The 17,846-nt window shown below is 39.4% G+C and overlaps 1 protein-coding gene across 1 annotated transcript; it reads right to left on the minus strand.

Moving 5' to 3' along the window:
• Positions 1-820: 820 nt before the first annotated feature.
• Positions 821-12,652, minus strand: RBP1 (retinol binding protein 1). Its single transcript, XM_053459360.1, has 4 exons — positions 12,501-12,652; positions 9,828-10,006; positions 2,728-2,829; positions 821-1,138 (listed from the first exon to the last, which is right to left on the minus strand). The coding sequence occupies exons 1-4, from the start codon at positions 12,571-12,573 to the stop codon at positions 1,082-1,084; spliced, it is 411 nt and encodes a 136-aa protein (XP_053315335.1). The 5' UTR covers positions 12,574-12,652; the 3' UTR covers positions 821-1,081.
• Between the last annotated feature and the right edge of the window lie 5,194 nt (positions 12,653-17,846).

The raw sequence follows: 17,846 nt of genomic DNA on the forward strand, positions 1-17,846 counted from the left end.
TCCCCTGCACCGCTGCGGGGGATCTGTATCCTGACCCCGCTGCCTGCCCGGCGCCCGGGACTGCATGTCCCGGGCGTCGGGCACTAGACCCCGAATATAGGCCGCACCCCCACTTTAAAGACTTAAAGTGGGGGAAAAAAGTGCGGCCTATATTCGAGCCAATACGGTATATATATATATATATATATATATATATATATATATATATATTTTACACACACAGTATTACACAGTACACACACTGTTGTTTTTGTCTTGTATGCGTTTCAAGGGGATTTAGACACATTTTTTCAGTTTAGCGGAATTGTACCTTTTTATTTATTTACTAATTTATTAATCATCTCCTAATGTCTTGCTACTTGAGGAGTGGCACTAGGTAGACAGGTCGTTTTATAGGACCCATTATTGCCATGAATCTTCAGCAATGGCTTGAGTCCCACACAGAAGAGGGAAAAGAGTGTTCATATATGATGAAGCAGTTGCTTACTTGCTTATGGTCAACATTGGTGTAAAGAGCCCCCTTAGAGGATGTGGGATTGCCTTACTAAACCTAGTAGCTGCAGTCGAGGAAATCAGTAAAGAAATTCACATTCTGTAGAGAAAAGGGTTTTATAATGATTTTCTTGTTTCAGAACTTGCATCCATTCATCTCATCTCCTAAAACAATGACATCTTTAGTTTAAGTTGATAATGCATATCCATTGGGGTGAACAAAAAGTTAGTAGTTGAGTGTACAGGAGTTATTCTGGTAAACGTCACAATAAGCGTCGGCTGCTAATTCACTAGTGGTATTGGATACCATAAAAATAATTGATTATGATTTTTGTAAAGTTTGAAAGGAAATAAAGAATATTTATTTGTTTTGCATTCATATACTTGTACATCAACATATTCCATACCAGACAGACTACTCATCAAGCTTAGGAAGTCACATCAGAGCTTTTATTAAAGTACCTAAAGTCACATTATAAAACAAAATCACAAATACCTGGCCCTAAAATAATAATTCAGCAATTTGTGTAGGGTTTCTAACATCTAACAGGGACAATGTCTTCTTTTAGCCAGTCAGTCAGAGTCTGCGTCACTGGCGAACTTTCTTAAAAACCTGTTTGCATACAACGTCTCCAACCCGCATCTCCTGTAGATAGAACACAGAGAAGGAATTAGTCATAACGAGCATGTATCTTGATAATGTGAGTGTGAATGAAAATGTTTATTTATTTATTTTACAGAATGTAAGTGCATTTGTATATGTTTATTCCATGTTCGTATTTAACAGTGGTATATTGTTAGATGCACACTGGATAATATGCCATACAGTTAAAGTTACATACTTATTAATGTTGGGGATTTTAATAAGTTCTGAGCCCAGCCCCTGCTCGCCTCATGCTAGCTTACCTCTGTTCCTACAGCAGTTGCTCACATTACTGAAGGATTTGGGACCAATTAATTGTAGGAGATCAGCTCTGATGAAAAAGTTCTTTTAGAAATTAAAAATTTGTCTAATGGATCTAATGCCAGATCGTATATTCCTAGCCATGGGTGGTTTATCTCCCTCTTCCAATAATATCCACTTGATGTGCACTCTACTGTAAGGTTCACGTCATTTATGTTTATTATCCACTTACAACTATGTTTTGTCAAGGAATTCAAACTAGATCTAGTAAGGAAAATAAAGTTCTTGGTGGAGAACAGGGCTCTACAGAAGGACTTGAATGGGATATTTGTGATTAAAGAAGGCTGCAAACTGATGTCGATTTCCCAACATAATACCTAACTGTTTAGTACTTTAGCTCACAATACAACTCTAATGAGCTCAAGGAGGTCACTTTTGATCAAATTCAACATTTCACGATTGAAACATATGAAAACCTGCTTAAATTTTAAAATAGCCAAATATATTTGTATTAAAAACCCACCTTTAGTACATAGCATGAAGAAAGGTACCTTATCTTAGATTATTGCTAACATGACGTAATCTCTCCTATATTGTTAAATTGCTGATTTATATTCTTGGTTCAAGCAGTCTTTGTAAGTGAGGAGATGGGATAGAGCTTCAGGGCAGGAAATTAATTAGACGATAATGCTGGCTGTGATAGAACTGAGCTTTCGCTAGGTTAACATCTAAATTATATCTCCCTAAAACAATTATACTGATTACCTAACAAAAAGCACTTTTAATTATTCCAATTTTACTAAAAGCTGTGATGGCGACTGTTCACTTATAAATATGTCATCTACACTTTATTATTTTCTAATCTGTTATATGTATAGCTTAATAACCAATTACAAGAGGAAACCCTATTTCCTTTATTGAGCTCCAAAAAAATCTAATATGTTTTTGAAGAAGCTCAAGACCCCATGGATCAATTTCTTGAGTTTCGTACTACTCCTATCCAACTAGTTTTCATTTGTACATAGTGGTTATTCTGCTCCTCGCTCTCATTTCTAAATGTGTGCCAGCTTATCCAGGAAAAGAGAAATAATGCATTAAGAAGAAATAATCATGTATTTCGGAGCATATGGAGGTAAGATTATTGTTCCAATGTTACATACATAATATGAATGTCTAAATATAAACCAACTGTAAATTAAGTAACTTTAATATTGACACAGTTTCTGCACAATACTTGTCATAAAATAGCCTTTGGTTAATGTGGTTTGATCTTGGTTTATATTTTGGAATTAAAATGTATATATTTTTTAAACTGAATGGGACTAACATACCAGATGCAATTCATCTCCTTCCACCCACTGTGTCCATCCACGTCCCTCCTTCTCCCCCTTCTGCACACAAACCAGTTTGTTATCTTCCCAGTTGACTGTGGTCTGCAGAGAAAGGGACATGTAACATTTTACATGACATTTATATGAAGTTCTTTTCAGTATTTAGCAAAATCTGAATATTTGTTCCAGAAATTCTAGCTTGTATAAACGTACTTTGAAATTGCTTCTGGTTTCTGGCCAGAACCTAATAAACCAGTTATCTGATATAGTACACGCAAAAGGTTTCTCAGACATATAATACCTTGGACCAGCTTTCCGCCAACAAACCTCCTACCCTACATGTCACATAAGACATTCAGAGTTGTTTTTTTCTTTTTTACTACTACATTAGTGATTATAAGACAACATCATTTTACTGAGACAGGAAAGCTTTTGCAGGCAGCTTCTTAGAGCTGGGCAGTAATCTGAACAGAAAACCTGAGGTTAATGAGTAGCATACGGATTAACATACGTTTTCTGTGCATTTTCGAAAATTTTAAAGTAGTTGAAAACAAATGAGAATATCTTGGAATAGGTCATTTTTAGGAGGGCATGACCTCCAGTAAGGCAAAATAATAACATGATGTTACGATACCCTCAAGGGTGCAGAACACATCATATATCCCTATTTTTATCCATTATTAGCTAACTTCTTAACCAGATGTGTACTTACATGGGTAGTGACCTATGTGATAAAATGTTTCATGCTGTGCCTTCCCCTACATGTATCATGCAGAGATAATCCCCGTAGTGCTTTTATTCAAGGCAAAAATCTGTGCTTTTCCCCTCTCACATTACAGCTTTGCTGGGCAAGCCTTCACCTGGGTCAGCCCAGAGCTGTGATGACATATGATGGTGTTCTGCACCTTAGCAGATCATATAGGTAAGCGCCAGAGGAGGAGATATCCATGGTTCCTAGCTGATGGGTGCCGAGCTGGCAGATTGCTGCCTTTCTCAATATGATACCCTATGCCAATACCTACATACACCACTTAACACATACTTGACAGCAGATTTGTTTTGCATTAAATTTGTATGCCACTTCAAATTTAACAGGATATCTGAAGCCATTAGAACTGTATTTGAACCTCAAGAGATCGCAAAAGTCTACCCACATATCAGCTTTATGAATTTTATTGATTTTTATGAAGATTTATATCAGCAGAGAAATGAGCTTTGACCATTCATTGTCTTTATGCATGTGGTTATAACTTTGGACTTTTAACCTCTCCATTAAGTGCTAGTATTAACTATGACTTAGGCATTAGTGTGCATTAAATTGTGCACAATGGCCCTGCACAAGAATGATTTTAGGACCATATATTTATTTTGTGCTTCCCCAGCATATAGCTGCTATATCACCAAGTAGGTATCTTTCAGATTAGTGTGAGCACAGTAGGGTATCACAATGACACTACACTGCATACAACTTAGTATCCCAGGAACTTACCATTTCTGTAAGTGGGTAACAGTGAAGATCAGCGACACTACAGCTGGGTATCTTGGAAGTTTAAAGTGAATAAAGTCGATATGTCTGGGTGATGACAATTAATGTATTTGGGTATCAGGAGATGAACAGATGCACCTGTAGTTGCAGGGTCGGATTAAGAGCATCATGGGCCTGGTGCTAAGGATTTTGGTGGGCCTTTTTATGGAAAAAATAAAATAGCTCCTCCGCATCCATGTGTACTGGATTAAGATGACATCAGTGCTAGACAGATAATATAGTATAGAATCTGATGGATTGGGAGTACATCGTTACACTAAAAAAGTCATCATACATGGGATGCCTGAAGTCACAATTTAGTGCCACTAATCCTTTTTAATAAAACTGAAATAGAGTACATAACACAATACCTTTACTTTTTCGCTCACTGATTTCTGGGTCTAGAAAGTTTTGTCCTCTGAAGGGACTACAAATTCAGGAGTAAAAATTAAATACCGTATTTGCACGATAAAACAAGGTTTCTTTCAGAGCAAATGCTCTGAAAAATATCCCTCGTCTTATAATTGAGGTTGTCTTCTAATTCAAATGAGGTCTGACTATGAGACTAAGATCCAGATCCCCCGCAGCACTGCAGGGGACCTAGATACTCCTGTCTGGTAACCTCAGCTGCTGCCGACACACTGGGCGTCTATCACCGAGCGCCAGCAGCGGAGGTTGTCTACGTGCATCATGCATACCTTCCCCGCCTGGCAGAGTAGCTTCTATGACACAGCACCGGCTTCACATGACCTTCCGGTGCCCATAGAAGTTCTGGTGGAACACCCGCTGCCCTCACCAGACAACAGGCAGTCAGAAGCACTGGTAAGTCGGGGGGGGGTGTATGGGTGGCATAAGGCAGCTTGCCCCATGATATGACTTTTAACCCCTAAGTATAAGGCATTTCTGGAGGCAGAGTGGCATATATAGTTTACAGTAAGTGCCAGGAAACAGATGACCAAACACACACACACACACACACACCAGGACAGGCTCGGGCACACATTCCAGGACAGGCTCTGCCACACTGACACCCAAAGACACACACCAGGACATGTTAAAGGGTAGTGAACGCATGGAATAGCCTTCCAGCAGAAGTGGTAGATGTAAATACAGTAAAGGCATTTAAGCAAGCATGGGATAGGCATAAGGTTAGGCATTCCAGGACAGGCTCTACCACACCGACACCCAAACACACACACACCAGGAAATGTTCTGACACCCAGACACATACTAGGACATGACTACATGAATCCGGCCCTGGAAAGCTGGGGTCTCATTTCAACAAAAGAAAAAAAAATTGCAAGAATCTGCAGTAAGAAGGGCTGAACTGACCCTGTATAATGCATAATTCAATGGGTACATTATACTGTACTTGGTCAAGCAAGCTCTTCCTGTATTAGAAACTCCTGTGAGTTGGGCCTTCGCATACCGTACAGTGAAGTCAAGGAGTTGAAACCACAACTCTCCCTTTAGCGAACAGAACTCTTTGTATAAGAGGAGCTGGGGTATTTTATCATGAGAAAATACAGGTGGTTAATGTCACTTTTTGCTGTCCATTCGGCTGGTGTAAACAATGAGACAATTTGACCTGGGGTGAACAAACTATAAAGGAAACAGCTGCTTACAATGACCTAGAGGGTAGAATGTCCCAGAGGACTTTGTAGCTCACATCCAGATTTGTTTTCATATACATGTACGTCAAAATGGATTCATATACTTTTGCATCTAGTAATTATATCCCTAAACATTTAGATTAACTAAAGAGGCTTCAGTTACTGAAAATAGACATGATTGTACCAGCCATAATTATAAATGAAGCAGCAAAAATTAATTAATGCAGTTTTGATTTTTGGCCTGTATAATACGGTATGGGTTAGAAATAAAAAAGCGCAAATGTTAGTATAGCATTTGCCATATCCTGTACAGTGCAATTTAACAACTACTACTACTACTACTACTACTACTACTACAATTAGAAATAAAAGTGGAGTGGGGTTTTCATGTTGTCAGCAGTTATTACAGGAACTGAGAAGCCAGGAAACAACTAACTTATGTTTTGAGTGCATATTTCATACAGAACTCTTAAAAACAATTAGAATAATATTTTCTCTAAACTCTAAATCTGCCTTGTCCGGTATTTATGCCTGGTTTTGGCTGCCTGTCCGAGTATCCCACTGTCTTTGGCAAAGGTTTTAAAATATTTGATATTCGTTTTTTTTGCTGGAAAGAAAAATAAAAACAAAAACTTTACTCTTTAGATTGCTCATTTTTTTTTCTTCTTATTGAGAATATAAACTGGTACTTAGCTCTGACCTCACATGGTCAGCATTGCAGCTAAAGATGCGATTAGAGTTGCCATGCTGGATTTTTAAATTAGTTTGCTAATGCAGCTAATAAAACATAGGTTGGCAGCTTGAACTTGGAGAAAACTATCCGTCATTACGTTGCAATCCCATGCTACAAGAGTCTGTTAAACTGATTAAATTCAGACATAGGAACGGCTGGGATTACTTAAATTGCCCGCGTATCTGCTACTACCTATGAAAGGTCTTATGTGCCAGTCCAGGAGCATATGCAATTCCCGACAATTAGCCATGGTGGTAGCAGACTTATCATATATTACCATTCGGTTTTTAATTCTTCAATGGAAACGGTTAACATATTTTATTATAAAACAGAAGTAAATATAGCTTTTATAAGCTTAATGATGGCGTAATTTTCATGAGCCTGTCAATTAAATAATTAGGTGGCTACTCTAATGGTACAGCGTACCGTAACCAGCATTAAAGATTTGGGGCACTGGCACTACAATTGCTGCTGATACACCTACTAGCTGAGTATGATGGAAGTCCATACCGGATGGAGCAATAGACACGCTTTTCCAGGCAGTTTATTTAAACAAGTAAATTATTATTTTTCTGTTACAGGCACTTGGCTGACATGACAGATAAGATTGTGTCAGATACAGTTTAGACTTTAACCTGTTGCACAAACATGCAGACACAGTTCATTTTAATGAAGGGAACGGCTTCTTCTGGAACATGGCATGGCTAACCCTGGAAGTTCTAGAGGGGCTCATCAGCTAAAAACTGCCTATCACAAGACAGGAGTAATTATTATATTTATATTCCCATCTTCTCTCTATATGAAAGGGCTAAACATTAAGGTAAATAATTCAACTACATACTTCTAAACTAAAATTATATATATATATATATATATATATATATATATATATATATATATATATATATATACACACACACATATATATATTCTTCAATGATCACCACTCTTTACTGGTGTTCAGTGACCCTGGGGTGCATCAGTGTGTCACTAGTGATAGCTCACGTCTTACAGTTCACATAAGAAACTTTTTAACACAGATTCAGGACAGCTCTTATATTTGAGAATAATCACAGAACAGCATAAAACAAGCAAGCAAGCATAGTCTGCTAACCTCCTGATACAGCTACCCACATATTGTGGAGCATAGAAACAAGGAATTTGATGGTAGACAAGCACCATTTGGCCCATCATGTCGGCCCATTCCACAGACTAGGTAGGCTGTTTTCTTAGTACTAGGGACAACCTTAACAGGGCCTGGGCAAGGGTTCATTGTATAACCTTTTTACATCTATCATTATAAGAGGGTCTTGCAGCAAGATAATAGTAATTCAATTATATTAAACGTTTTAATTAGGAAGTAGTGTGGTTACACCTAGCATTTATGGGACCAGGACCAGATGGTCACTTTATTTTTGGATGTTTACAGAAAAGCAGACATACATGTTCTATGACACTTTGCCCCAAAATATAACAAAACCGGCAACCCAGGAGTGTTCTACAGAAAGATTGCTTGTAAGTGTGTTACAGCATGAGTCCTTTCTTACAAACCAAAGCTGAAGAACCATTGTCACATCCCAGCACTCTACGGAGAGAAGAAAAGCAGGCAGAGTGCCAAGCATGCGCAAAGTATTAACAGGAGACTCATTGTGTTACTTAACACAGTGTTTTTGATGTGTGTAGGATGGTATTCATGTCTGGAGTATCGGGATAATTAATCTAAGCTATTTTTATCTTTCGCCGTGCCCTCTTTCCCTGATGTATCGTTTTGTCTTTGTCAATTTTAGTTTTGTCGTACCCTTTGAATGTATGTACTGTAAGATACGCTGCGTAAAGTGTCGGTGCTATATAAAGCGCTCCGACTGTTTGGTGGTTATCAGTGTTCTACAGCCCTTTATAACCCATTGCATATTGTGTAAGATGAAACCGAAATTATCCTGTAAACTCCCATATTAGTGAGGAAAACACTCCTTGTTCATTAACCCCTGACGGGCTCAAAATACATTGTTTTCAATGGGTTTAGGGACCGCCCATTGTCCTTAAGGGGTTAAAGGATGTCCTCTTGTATTTTATTCCCAGTTCTGCAATATTGTAAACAGTGTTTCCACTGGCTAGACTCTTACCTGCTAGAGCCCGTCTATGATCACAGATCCAGAATGTGAACTTGAGCAATCACCAAGACCACTAGAAGCATTCTTACAAATGCTACAAGTACATTTCCACTCGAACCCTGCATCAAACTCACTGGCACCCTGTCCATGCTGAAATCAAGCACTTTAACAAGTTAGGTAGCAAATATCAAAGGGGAAGGAACCAGTCACTATATGTGAATATGTTAAGTAATCATATAACGCTTCATGAAGCTGTGGATCCCACAAAGAACCAGCCAAACTGTGGTTAAGAGAGATAATTCTCTTTATTAGGGGACAACCTATATTGGAGACCAATAGGATTAGGCATGGCAAGACGGAAAGCAGCTGCCTAAACAGTGACCAATGAGAAAGGCGCCCTTTCCATGCTATGCTATGAGGAATGGCGGCCAATGTGAAGTGCCTACCTTCTTTGTGTCATTTAATAGGGATCAGCACAAGCAGCCTGTGTTAACCTTTATTGCATTTGGCCACCTGATGGCAATGCCAGAACACCCTCTCACATTATGAGAAACCAACCCCGTGTGTTCCTCCTGATAGAAAGGGTGAGCAATTCAAGAAATCCCCCACAATATGTTTCAAACCATCCTAACATGACTAATGATTACATTAAAACTAGAAGAAAAACAAAGGCAAAACATGAAGGTTGAAGAAAAATACTAAATATATCCCTGTATTAGTAAGGATTGTAGGCGAGTGAAACATTAAATAAACCTGCCACTGAAAATAATAACGATAGAGAATATGTTGTATTTAAGCAATGGGTTAGCGTTATTATGGTATTGATTTGATAGAGTTTCTGTTGAATAGACACATAGTAAATACCCAGCTGGTAACAGTGTAACAAAGGCAGTAGAGGTAGTAACAGTTCCCCAGGAATTTAAAATCACTTTTTACTGACATCACAGTGTGACGGATTAAAAACAAAGGATGTAATAGGGTCTCAGGTTTTATAACAGGTGGGAATTGTGTTGGCTGGAGGCTTGACAATCCTTTTTGGAATAGATTACTGTTCTCCAAAAGCACACAATAAGGGATCCTTTGTCAAGAAAATAGGCTAATCTGCCCTTAAGTCTTACCATGCATTTGCGATCATCAACTCCAGACAAATCCTCCTCAAACTCCTTTCCCACGTCAAACTCCATGATATAGTTTCTAAAAGTGCTCAGTGTTTTAATGGTCATGTGATCTCCACTCTGAATAATATCTTTGTCGGGTTTTAGCAGAGTGGCAATCTTCCTGATGGCGACATTGACGTCTGTATAAGAGTGAAGAGATAGAAAAGTTGTTTTTCCTTTTTCACCATTATATTTTATTAATTGGGTATCAGCAGATTCTGTTACAGTGGTTTTAAAATTGATAATATTAACACATGATTAGACGTACAGTACAGAAGAAGAAAAGGGTCCGAGTTTACAATATATTAAATGAATCCAAATATTGCTAGTGGAATATGCCTTATGCTGTCTGTATATATATATATATACACACACACACCATCGTTCAAAAGTTTGGGATCACTTATGAAAAACAAGGGAATTTCGAGCTGTGTAACATAATTGCAAAAGGTTTTCTAATGGTTGTTCAGCCTTTTGAACTTAAGCTAGGATTAGCGAACACAACATGCCATTGAAACACAGGAGTGATGATTGCTGATAAAGGGGCCAATGAACATATTACAGTCTAAATTCATGAACGGTAGTTTATATATATATACATAGTTTATATACGGCTTGGGTGTAATTTAAGAAAGTGTGAGTGTAACACTTTCAGTGAAGTATCAACAATAACAACATTAAAAGGCCTTTAATATTTTAACAAATGATATATATGTGACTGTATGCAAAGAGACCAGAGGTGGGAGGGTGAAAGGCAGTAGCTGCATGAATTAGATCATCATCAGCTTTGGAGTTTTTTGGGGTTTTTTTTACATGTATGTAAGGGTTCCTATTTTCAATTAAGAAACCCAACTACAATGTGCAGTTACCAATGTGGATATAATAGGAGGAACCAGACCGGGAAGATCTGATTGCTTTGAGAGGAGGGTAAAAGCTTATATACTGCATGAGAGATTCAGAGGGACTGACGTGGCTGGAGGGTGTTAAAAGGGTTATCCTGAATAATGAATGTTTTCACAGCAAAAGCAGGCGATGTCACACCTTCATTCCAGATCAAAGAAACAAAGAATCTACTTTCAGGCTGCAATTTGATTCAACCCATTTGGAGCACCATATCTTGCTTTTTTACTTGGGACACATTATTGAAAATAAGCACAGTCAGACTGCATTCAAAGCAAAGTTGCAAATGTTTGCTCATTAATACAGGTGCTTTTGGTCACTAACAGTATGGGTAATCAAACCGGTAGCAAATCACGGTAAATCTGTGGTGCGCATAGTGCACAAAAGATGAAGCATTACGGGTGGTGTTTCTATGTGAAACACAAACATGATTAGAGTTGTAGTTAAAGTACTGAGAATGATGGGAGTTGTAGTGCAGCAGAGGTCTGGGCCTTATGAAAGTTGCAGTATCCAGAGTAAACTGATAAGACTGCTTTGGATTCTTTGTCTGCTCTGGGAATTCGGTGAGGCCAGAAAAGGGGAACGTTTGACTTTCACCAAAATGATGAATTGGCAATTAGGCTTTTTCTTCATCTTTATTACTGAGCTCCGCAGTAATTAGAACTGATGTCTGACTTGCTACACAAAGGGCTAATAAGGAGCCTGTGTTGTAAATTAATGATTTAATTACGAGGTCCTGTGTGAACAGATGATGTCATTACTATGTCATTGCCAGACTTTCCAGTGTTATTCTGATCTGCAGTACTGCATTTATCTGTCTGTCCATCCACCAGCTGGTCTGCCTAAAGGAATCCAAGTACTTTAATTCAGGTTTTGTCACGTCACTTGAATATATGTATTGTAGGAAGTGCTGTGTGTATTGGTGGCACTATATAAATAAAACGTTATAGTTTTTTTTTCCCGCAGTGGTAACCGAGGTCTGTTTGGGATATACCTCCACTGACCAGAAAAGCCTTAATCTTTTTGGGTTACAACAGGATATGTGTAAACCGTGATGTTAAATCAATAAACAAATAAAACAGATTTAGGGTTATACCAGATACAATCAACGGTTGAAACTGTTTTATTCACTAAGCTGTGCGTTCACAGGTGAGGTGAACAACTCAAACCAATGACTTCACTATACAAAAAGAGGGACCAACCACTAAGCTGCTTCTGCAACAAGGACCAATTTGGTCCTGAATAACGCAGAGTTAAATTAAGTTACAGTTAAGAAGTCTCACGGATTTAATTGCAGAATATGCAAGGCCTTCTTGAAGGAAGAGCTCACTGGGACTGGTCCCTAACATATGAGAACCATCTAGTTAAAATGTTTCAACTGTCCTATTTACTATTTAAGTGAATTAACATCTCTGAGTTTTTATAGCGCATCTGGCGAGCACTGATAAGGTGTGGCAAAGGCATGTTGGAAGCCAGATGCATGTGTGCGGCTAACAAGGCATGATTCCAGTGCAAAAACATTCCTTCTGTTATTATTCCTTTATATTTTGGAAGACAATAGGGCGAATTAGAGACGCAGACAGCAGGCCATGTGTACAGATCACAGCATGTTTCCTTGTATAAAGAACTCCAACTCTGCTTTTCCAATGGGTAATACCACCCCCTCCCTTTGTTGCACAGCACTGAAAGCAATCCTATTTTATCATGTAGAGGGAGACATAAAAACCTACTCACCAAGGGCTCTCAGATACTCCTCAAAATTCGCATTGCTTAACATCTTCCAGTAGCCATTGAAATCAGTGGTCATGTTTTCTGGGGTGCAGCACAGGTAGAAGATGTGAAGGTAGTGTGTGTGTTTCTTCCCGGCTGTGCGGTGTGTATATGTGTGTGTGAGAGCAGTGATTGCTAGTTATGGGTTACTCAGACCCTGCTGTTAGCTGAGCCCCTCCTAATTCCATCACAAGGCAAAAAGTTACCTCCCACCCGCTGGTCATCTTAGAATCCACAGCCACAGAGCATCTGTGTTCATACTGCCATTCATTCGAATCTTACATACTCCAGCTGCTATAAACTCCAACTCCAATCAAGCTCAGAAATAATTTCGCTTCTTGAGGATGTCAGATGTTGGCATCTGTCCCATGCAGCGAAAATTTCATAATAGATTCTCCAGTATAAAAATCCTGGGGAAGGGGGGCGGATTTAACCCAAGATTTAGTATGTTCTTTTAGTTACCTATTTTCATATTGCAGATCATATTCCGTACGTAGCATGCACACTTTATAAAGGCCAAGGACAGGGAGGGAAAGGGATTTAGACACACACATCCAAAAATATGAATGGCATGCTGGAGGAGGGTTTGAAGGGGAAATAATGCTGGAAATAGAGATGGATGGGGATGATTTTGGCACAAAATGTGGTGATGATGGGGAATGGATATGGTGGTTGGGGGGACATGACTTATGAAGTGTGATGATGGTCAGGGCAGCTCTACACTTACACAAACACACTCTAACACCTTACATATACACACACACAGCCACTCCAATGCCATATGCTTGCACATACACACCCTCTCTAAAGACTATAAACTATCTTTTGTGTTCTATCTTTTGTTCTATACCCACAAAGGTGCAATGTGCAAGCTACTGCTGTGCGTGCCTGCCTTGGCCGCCCCACACTTAATGTCCCTGGCTCCAATGGACCCATGGTAGGGCCGGCCCTACTTCTGGGCCATTTGCCAATGCTTGCCCTCCAGACTCAAAGCCGCTAGCCCTGAGCTCCCTTAAATATATATATATATATATATATGTGTGTTGTACGCCTCTGATGTAAATTGGAGCAGTTTTCCACCAAGCTGGGTAGCAGCAGACCAACATCCATTACTGGGATTTCAGGACAGCAAGTCAACAGTTTAATCAGGTGTTTTCTCTGAATAAAAAAAATAGTATTTTCATTATTTTTTCATGTTGAAATATTTTGATTTTTCATGGCTTATAATGTTCAAAAGTAACTGTCGATTAACCCTCACTTCACATCATTTTTTGTAACTTTTTTGGTGGGCGGGTAGTACAGTAAATTTTATTGCATTTTATAAGTACAGAAGATGGATTCCAAGCAAACATAAACAGCAGGCACATCAGAACGGATTTAGAGTATACATACAGATTGAGGAACCCATATAAATGTTATACAGACGCACAATAACATAAGGTAGTCCTGAATGGAACAGAATGCATAATGAGGTCAAAAGGCATGGGTGATACTGCCTTCTAATCCCGGGCCCACAACATTTATCAGTAGGCTGACGGTTCGCAAAATCCTGCAGAACCCAATACGGGACCCAACATTAACAGTGGAAAACATCTATGAAAAGAGAGAAAGAGAAGTGAGGGGAGAAAGCGAAAGAGAGGAGAGAAAACAAAAAAGGGGTAAGTAGTAGGGGTGCCACCGGGCCACAGCCAGTAGGTCGGAGTAGACCCTCCGTTGACCCTTCAGATCCATGTAATGGTGGCTCGTGGCGTCGCAAACTTCTCCAGCCAAGGTTCCCAGGTGTCGAGGAACATACACGATGTGTCATGTAGATACTCCGTAATTTTTTCTAATTTTAGCATATTCCATATCTTAGCTTCAATGTCGGGAACCGAGGGTGCACCTGACTTCCAGACCCTGGCCACAGCGAGGCGGACCGCTGTGCAGACTCAAAAATTAAGATGGTGAACTGATTATGTCAAAGCTTCCAAGGGGTAACATCTGCAAAGAAGAGCAGTCCAGGGTTCCGGCCGCAGGGGCTAACCTCACTTAGCATATGAAAGAAATGGGACCAGATTGGCACAAGGTTGGGACATGTCCACCAGCTATGCAGTGGAGTCCCTTCGTCCACACAGCCCCAAAAACAGAAAGGAGAGTTCCTTGGGCACATATGATGTAGTCGCAAGGGTGTGAGGTGCCAGTGGGACAATACTTTAAAACAGTTCTCCTGCACGAGGGTGCAAGCAGTGACCTTCCAGACGTTTTCATATATCTCCCCCCAGTCAGAGGATTCAAGGGTTTGACCAAGGTCAGCCTCCCATCTCTGTTCAAAGGATGGCGGGGTCCCCAAGATGTGGTTGTATAATTGGGAGATTGCACCACAAGGTTTGTGGGATTGATGGCTCGCTTGTTCATAAAATGTGGACATGTGTTCAGGATGGCGTTTAAGAAAATGATGGAGATAATGAGATAGTTGATGGTATCGAAAGAGTTCTGTTGTGGGAATCTCATGCAATGACTGCAGCTGTTGGAAAGAATATGGTTGATTATTCTGGAGCAGGTCTCCCACTGTGACAAGTCCCTTGGTGACCACCACTGGCCTGTGGGGATGTCCAGATTCTGAAATAGCGGTGACATCCTAGAGCTGTCATCAGTTGGACCCATTAAGCAGGGGAAGGGCTCACATAGAAGGGGAGGAGCATCGCTAACTGGGCTGCAACATAATATTCATAAAGGGGAGGGGAGTAGACAACCCTACGGGAGTCTTTGGCCTGTGTTAAGTTTTCTTTTGAGGAAACTAGGGAATTGTGTTATTAAAATATCAATCAGATGGATTAATGCTTTATCTACAGTATACCATCTAAAAGACTTATAAATGTGTTATGTGCTTAAGATTACAACTGATCCAACAACAGATACATCCAAACACATATCAATGAAATCACAATATGTATTCGGATATATCTACTGAAGGCTAATGTGTTTTCTAGCTACAATAACTACACTTATCCAGGTGAATAGGTATATGGATACACTTATGAAATATGCACCGATAAACCCACCCACTGGCTTATTAAGTTAAACAATCCCTGTTCTATCTCTTCTAACTTTTAAGGTTTGAACTGAAAACTTTCGCTTCTTCCAGAATGCAACAGAATATTTTGGAAACAACAACAGGATATCCAAGAATCCACAATGCGGCTATGATACAACAATACAAACTTTTACTAGAACGTTCCAAATATAAAACAATACAAATAACAGTACAATAACAATAATCCCCACATTAATTGACAGACTTACAACAAATACATATATATAAGTTCCTATTTACAATATTCAAACATGCATGTTCATAGTTACCTTCCTTGAGAGCTCCAGGTTAGTGATGTTACTTTGTCTCTTTACTTTCTCTCCTCCTCCTCTCCTTTCTACTTTCACTACCTGTCCCTTGATATACTAGAGGGTCCCAATTGAGTCTACTGGGAGATCCCTGATTGGACCCTGTGGTTGCCGTAGTTACCCTTTGAAGTTATTCCCTTTGGCCAACACCACACCCTGGGGTCTTTACAATCATGGGGCAGTAAAACCCAAAGATCTCCTGATCTGATTATTGACATGACACTCTATTTTTACAATCCATTTCATGCGAAAACCTGTCTTTCTTCCACACACCCTTCATCACGCATATCAGTGTTGTCTAAACTAAGACAAAAGGTTTCCCAAATATTTATCATTCCCGGCCACCTCCCATGCATCTTGATTTAACTAGTATTAACAGAAACCATGATATATATATATATATATATATATATATATATATATATACATACACATACATACCTACATATGCATATCTACACACATGTACATCCATACACCCGCATACACGTGTCCATATACATATATATTCACACAACTGCTTATAGTGTAACAGCCTGTAAAGGGTGGATTTAGCTAATCGGCTTCTTTGGCCTTGCCAGACGAAGTTCTCGATAGCCCCTTGGAGGCTGGCATTATCCTTTCTTCGGAACAGTTAGGCGATGGAGCGGAAGAGGAACAGCAGCTTGGGTAATAATGTCATTTTTACCGCATACATTCACCCCAAAAAGGATAAGGTATAGGAAGACCACATTGTTAAATCGCGTTTGAAGCCCTTTCACTTTTAAGTGTTTCTGTCTGGTAGTATAAAAGCAGTTAGAGTGGCCTGTGTAATCTGGCAATGGTCCACCAGGCATTTACTGGGTTTGCCAGATGGCTAGTCCAGTCCTGTCACCTTCGAGGGAGTTTTTAGGAGAGTTTAACATGTCAGCTTCCTGTTATCACTATGCAAGCAGGACTGCTCTTGTCCTGAATAATGTATAGTTAAATCAGTGATAAGTTTTAAGAAATCTTTTACATTACCAGTTCAAAATTCAGGACCAACATAGACCTGTTTCCAGAAGCAGATCACTGGGGTTTGTCCTTAACCATGCACAGTGATAACAAGGAGGCCATTTCAAAGTTTCCTACAATCTCTCTTTGGTAATCATAGACCGTAAAGAACATGCAGCTCAAGACCTTGGGGACCTAACATGGTGGGATGGAGGCTGGATTCAGATCTTATCCAGATGCCACCAACGCCTGCATGTTTGACTTGCGGTTGGGACTTATTAGGCATTGGGAATTGCAATGTAATTATTGCTTAAACATTACTTTGGTGCTCCTAAAAATAAAACCAGGAAATTCTGATCATGAGGTTCATGCATAGCCACATGCACCAATACCTAGAGACTATGTTTATCAAGGCAATGTAACAGTTGTTCTGGGCCAAAGAGGAAAATATGGAATGATGGACCAACACTTTTCATTGGATCCTATTGATAAGGCTCTGAATATTACATATTACATACAGTATTTGTGAACAAACCCCCCTTAAGTGTATAAAAGAGTAGATTAGTAAAGGTGAAACCACTTCCAGGGACATTCTTTTGGTTGCTATGGTGATTGTACTATTTGTATCACTTTGGATAACAAAGACTCCTTATATACAGTATAACCTCCAAGAACCTGAGGGTAGAATGCTATGAGATCCTAAAATAGGCTTGATAAATCTTACACCCTATGTGGTTTTATGTCATAATTTTTTGTAACATACTAAACATACCTTTCATTAACAGATTCTCAGCGTTATCCAACAGCACCATAAATGTCTTAATAACAAGCACCTCTTAACTTTTGCACAGAATCTTTTTTTGTACAAAGTTGTAGAACCCCAGGGAGCCTCCTTTTGTTCATCCTCAGTGCAGTGGGAATTAGAAAACTGGCAAATAAAGCCAACATCCCAGCATC

The sequence above is a fragment of the Spea bombifrons genome, chromosome 3 (assembly GCF_027358695.1).
Source record: "Spea bombifrons isolate aSpeBom1 chromosome 3, aSpeBom1.2.pri, whole genome shotgun sequence".
In the NCBI taxonomy this organism is placed as follows: Eukaryota; Metazoa; Chordata; class Amphibia; order Anura; family Pelobatidae; genus Spea; species Spea bombifrons.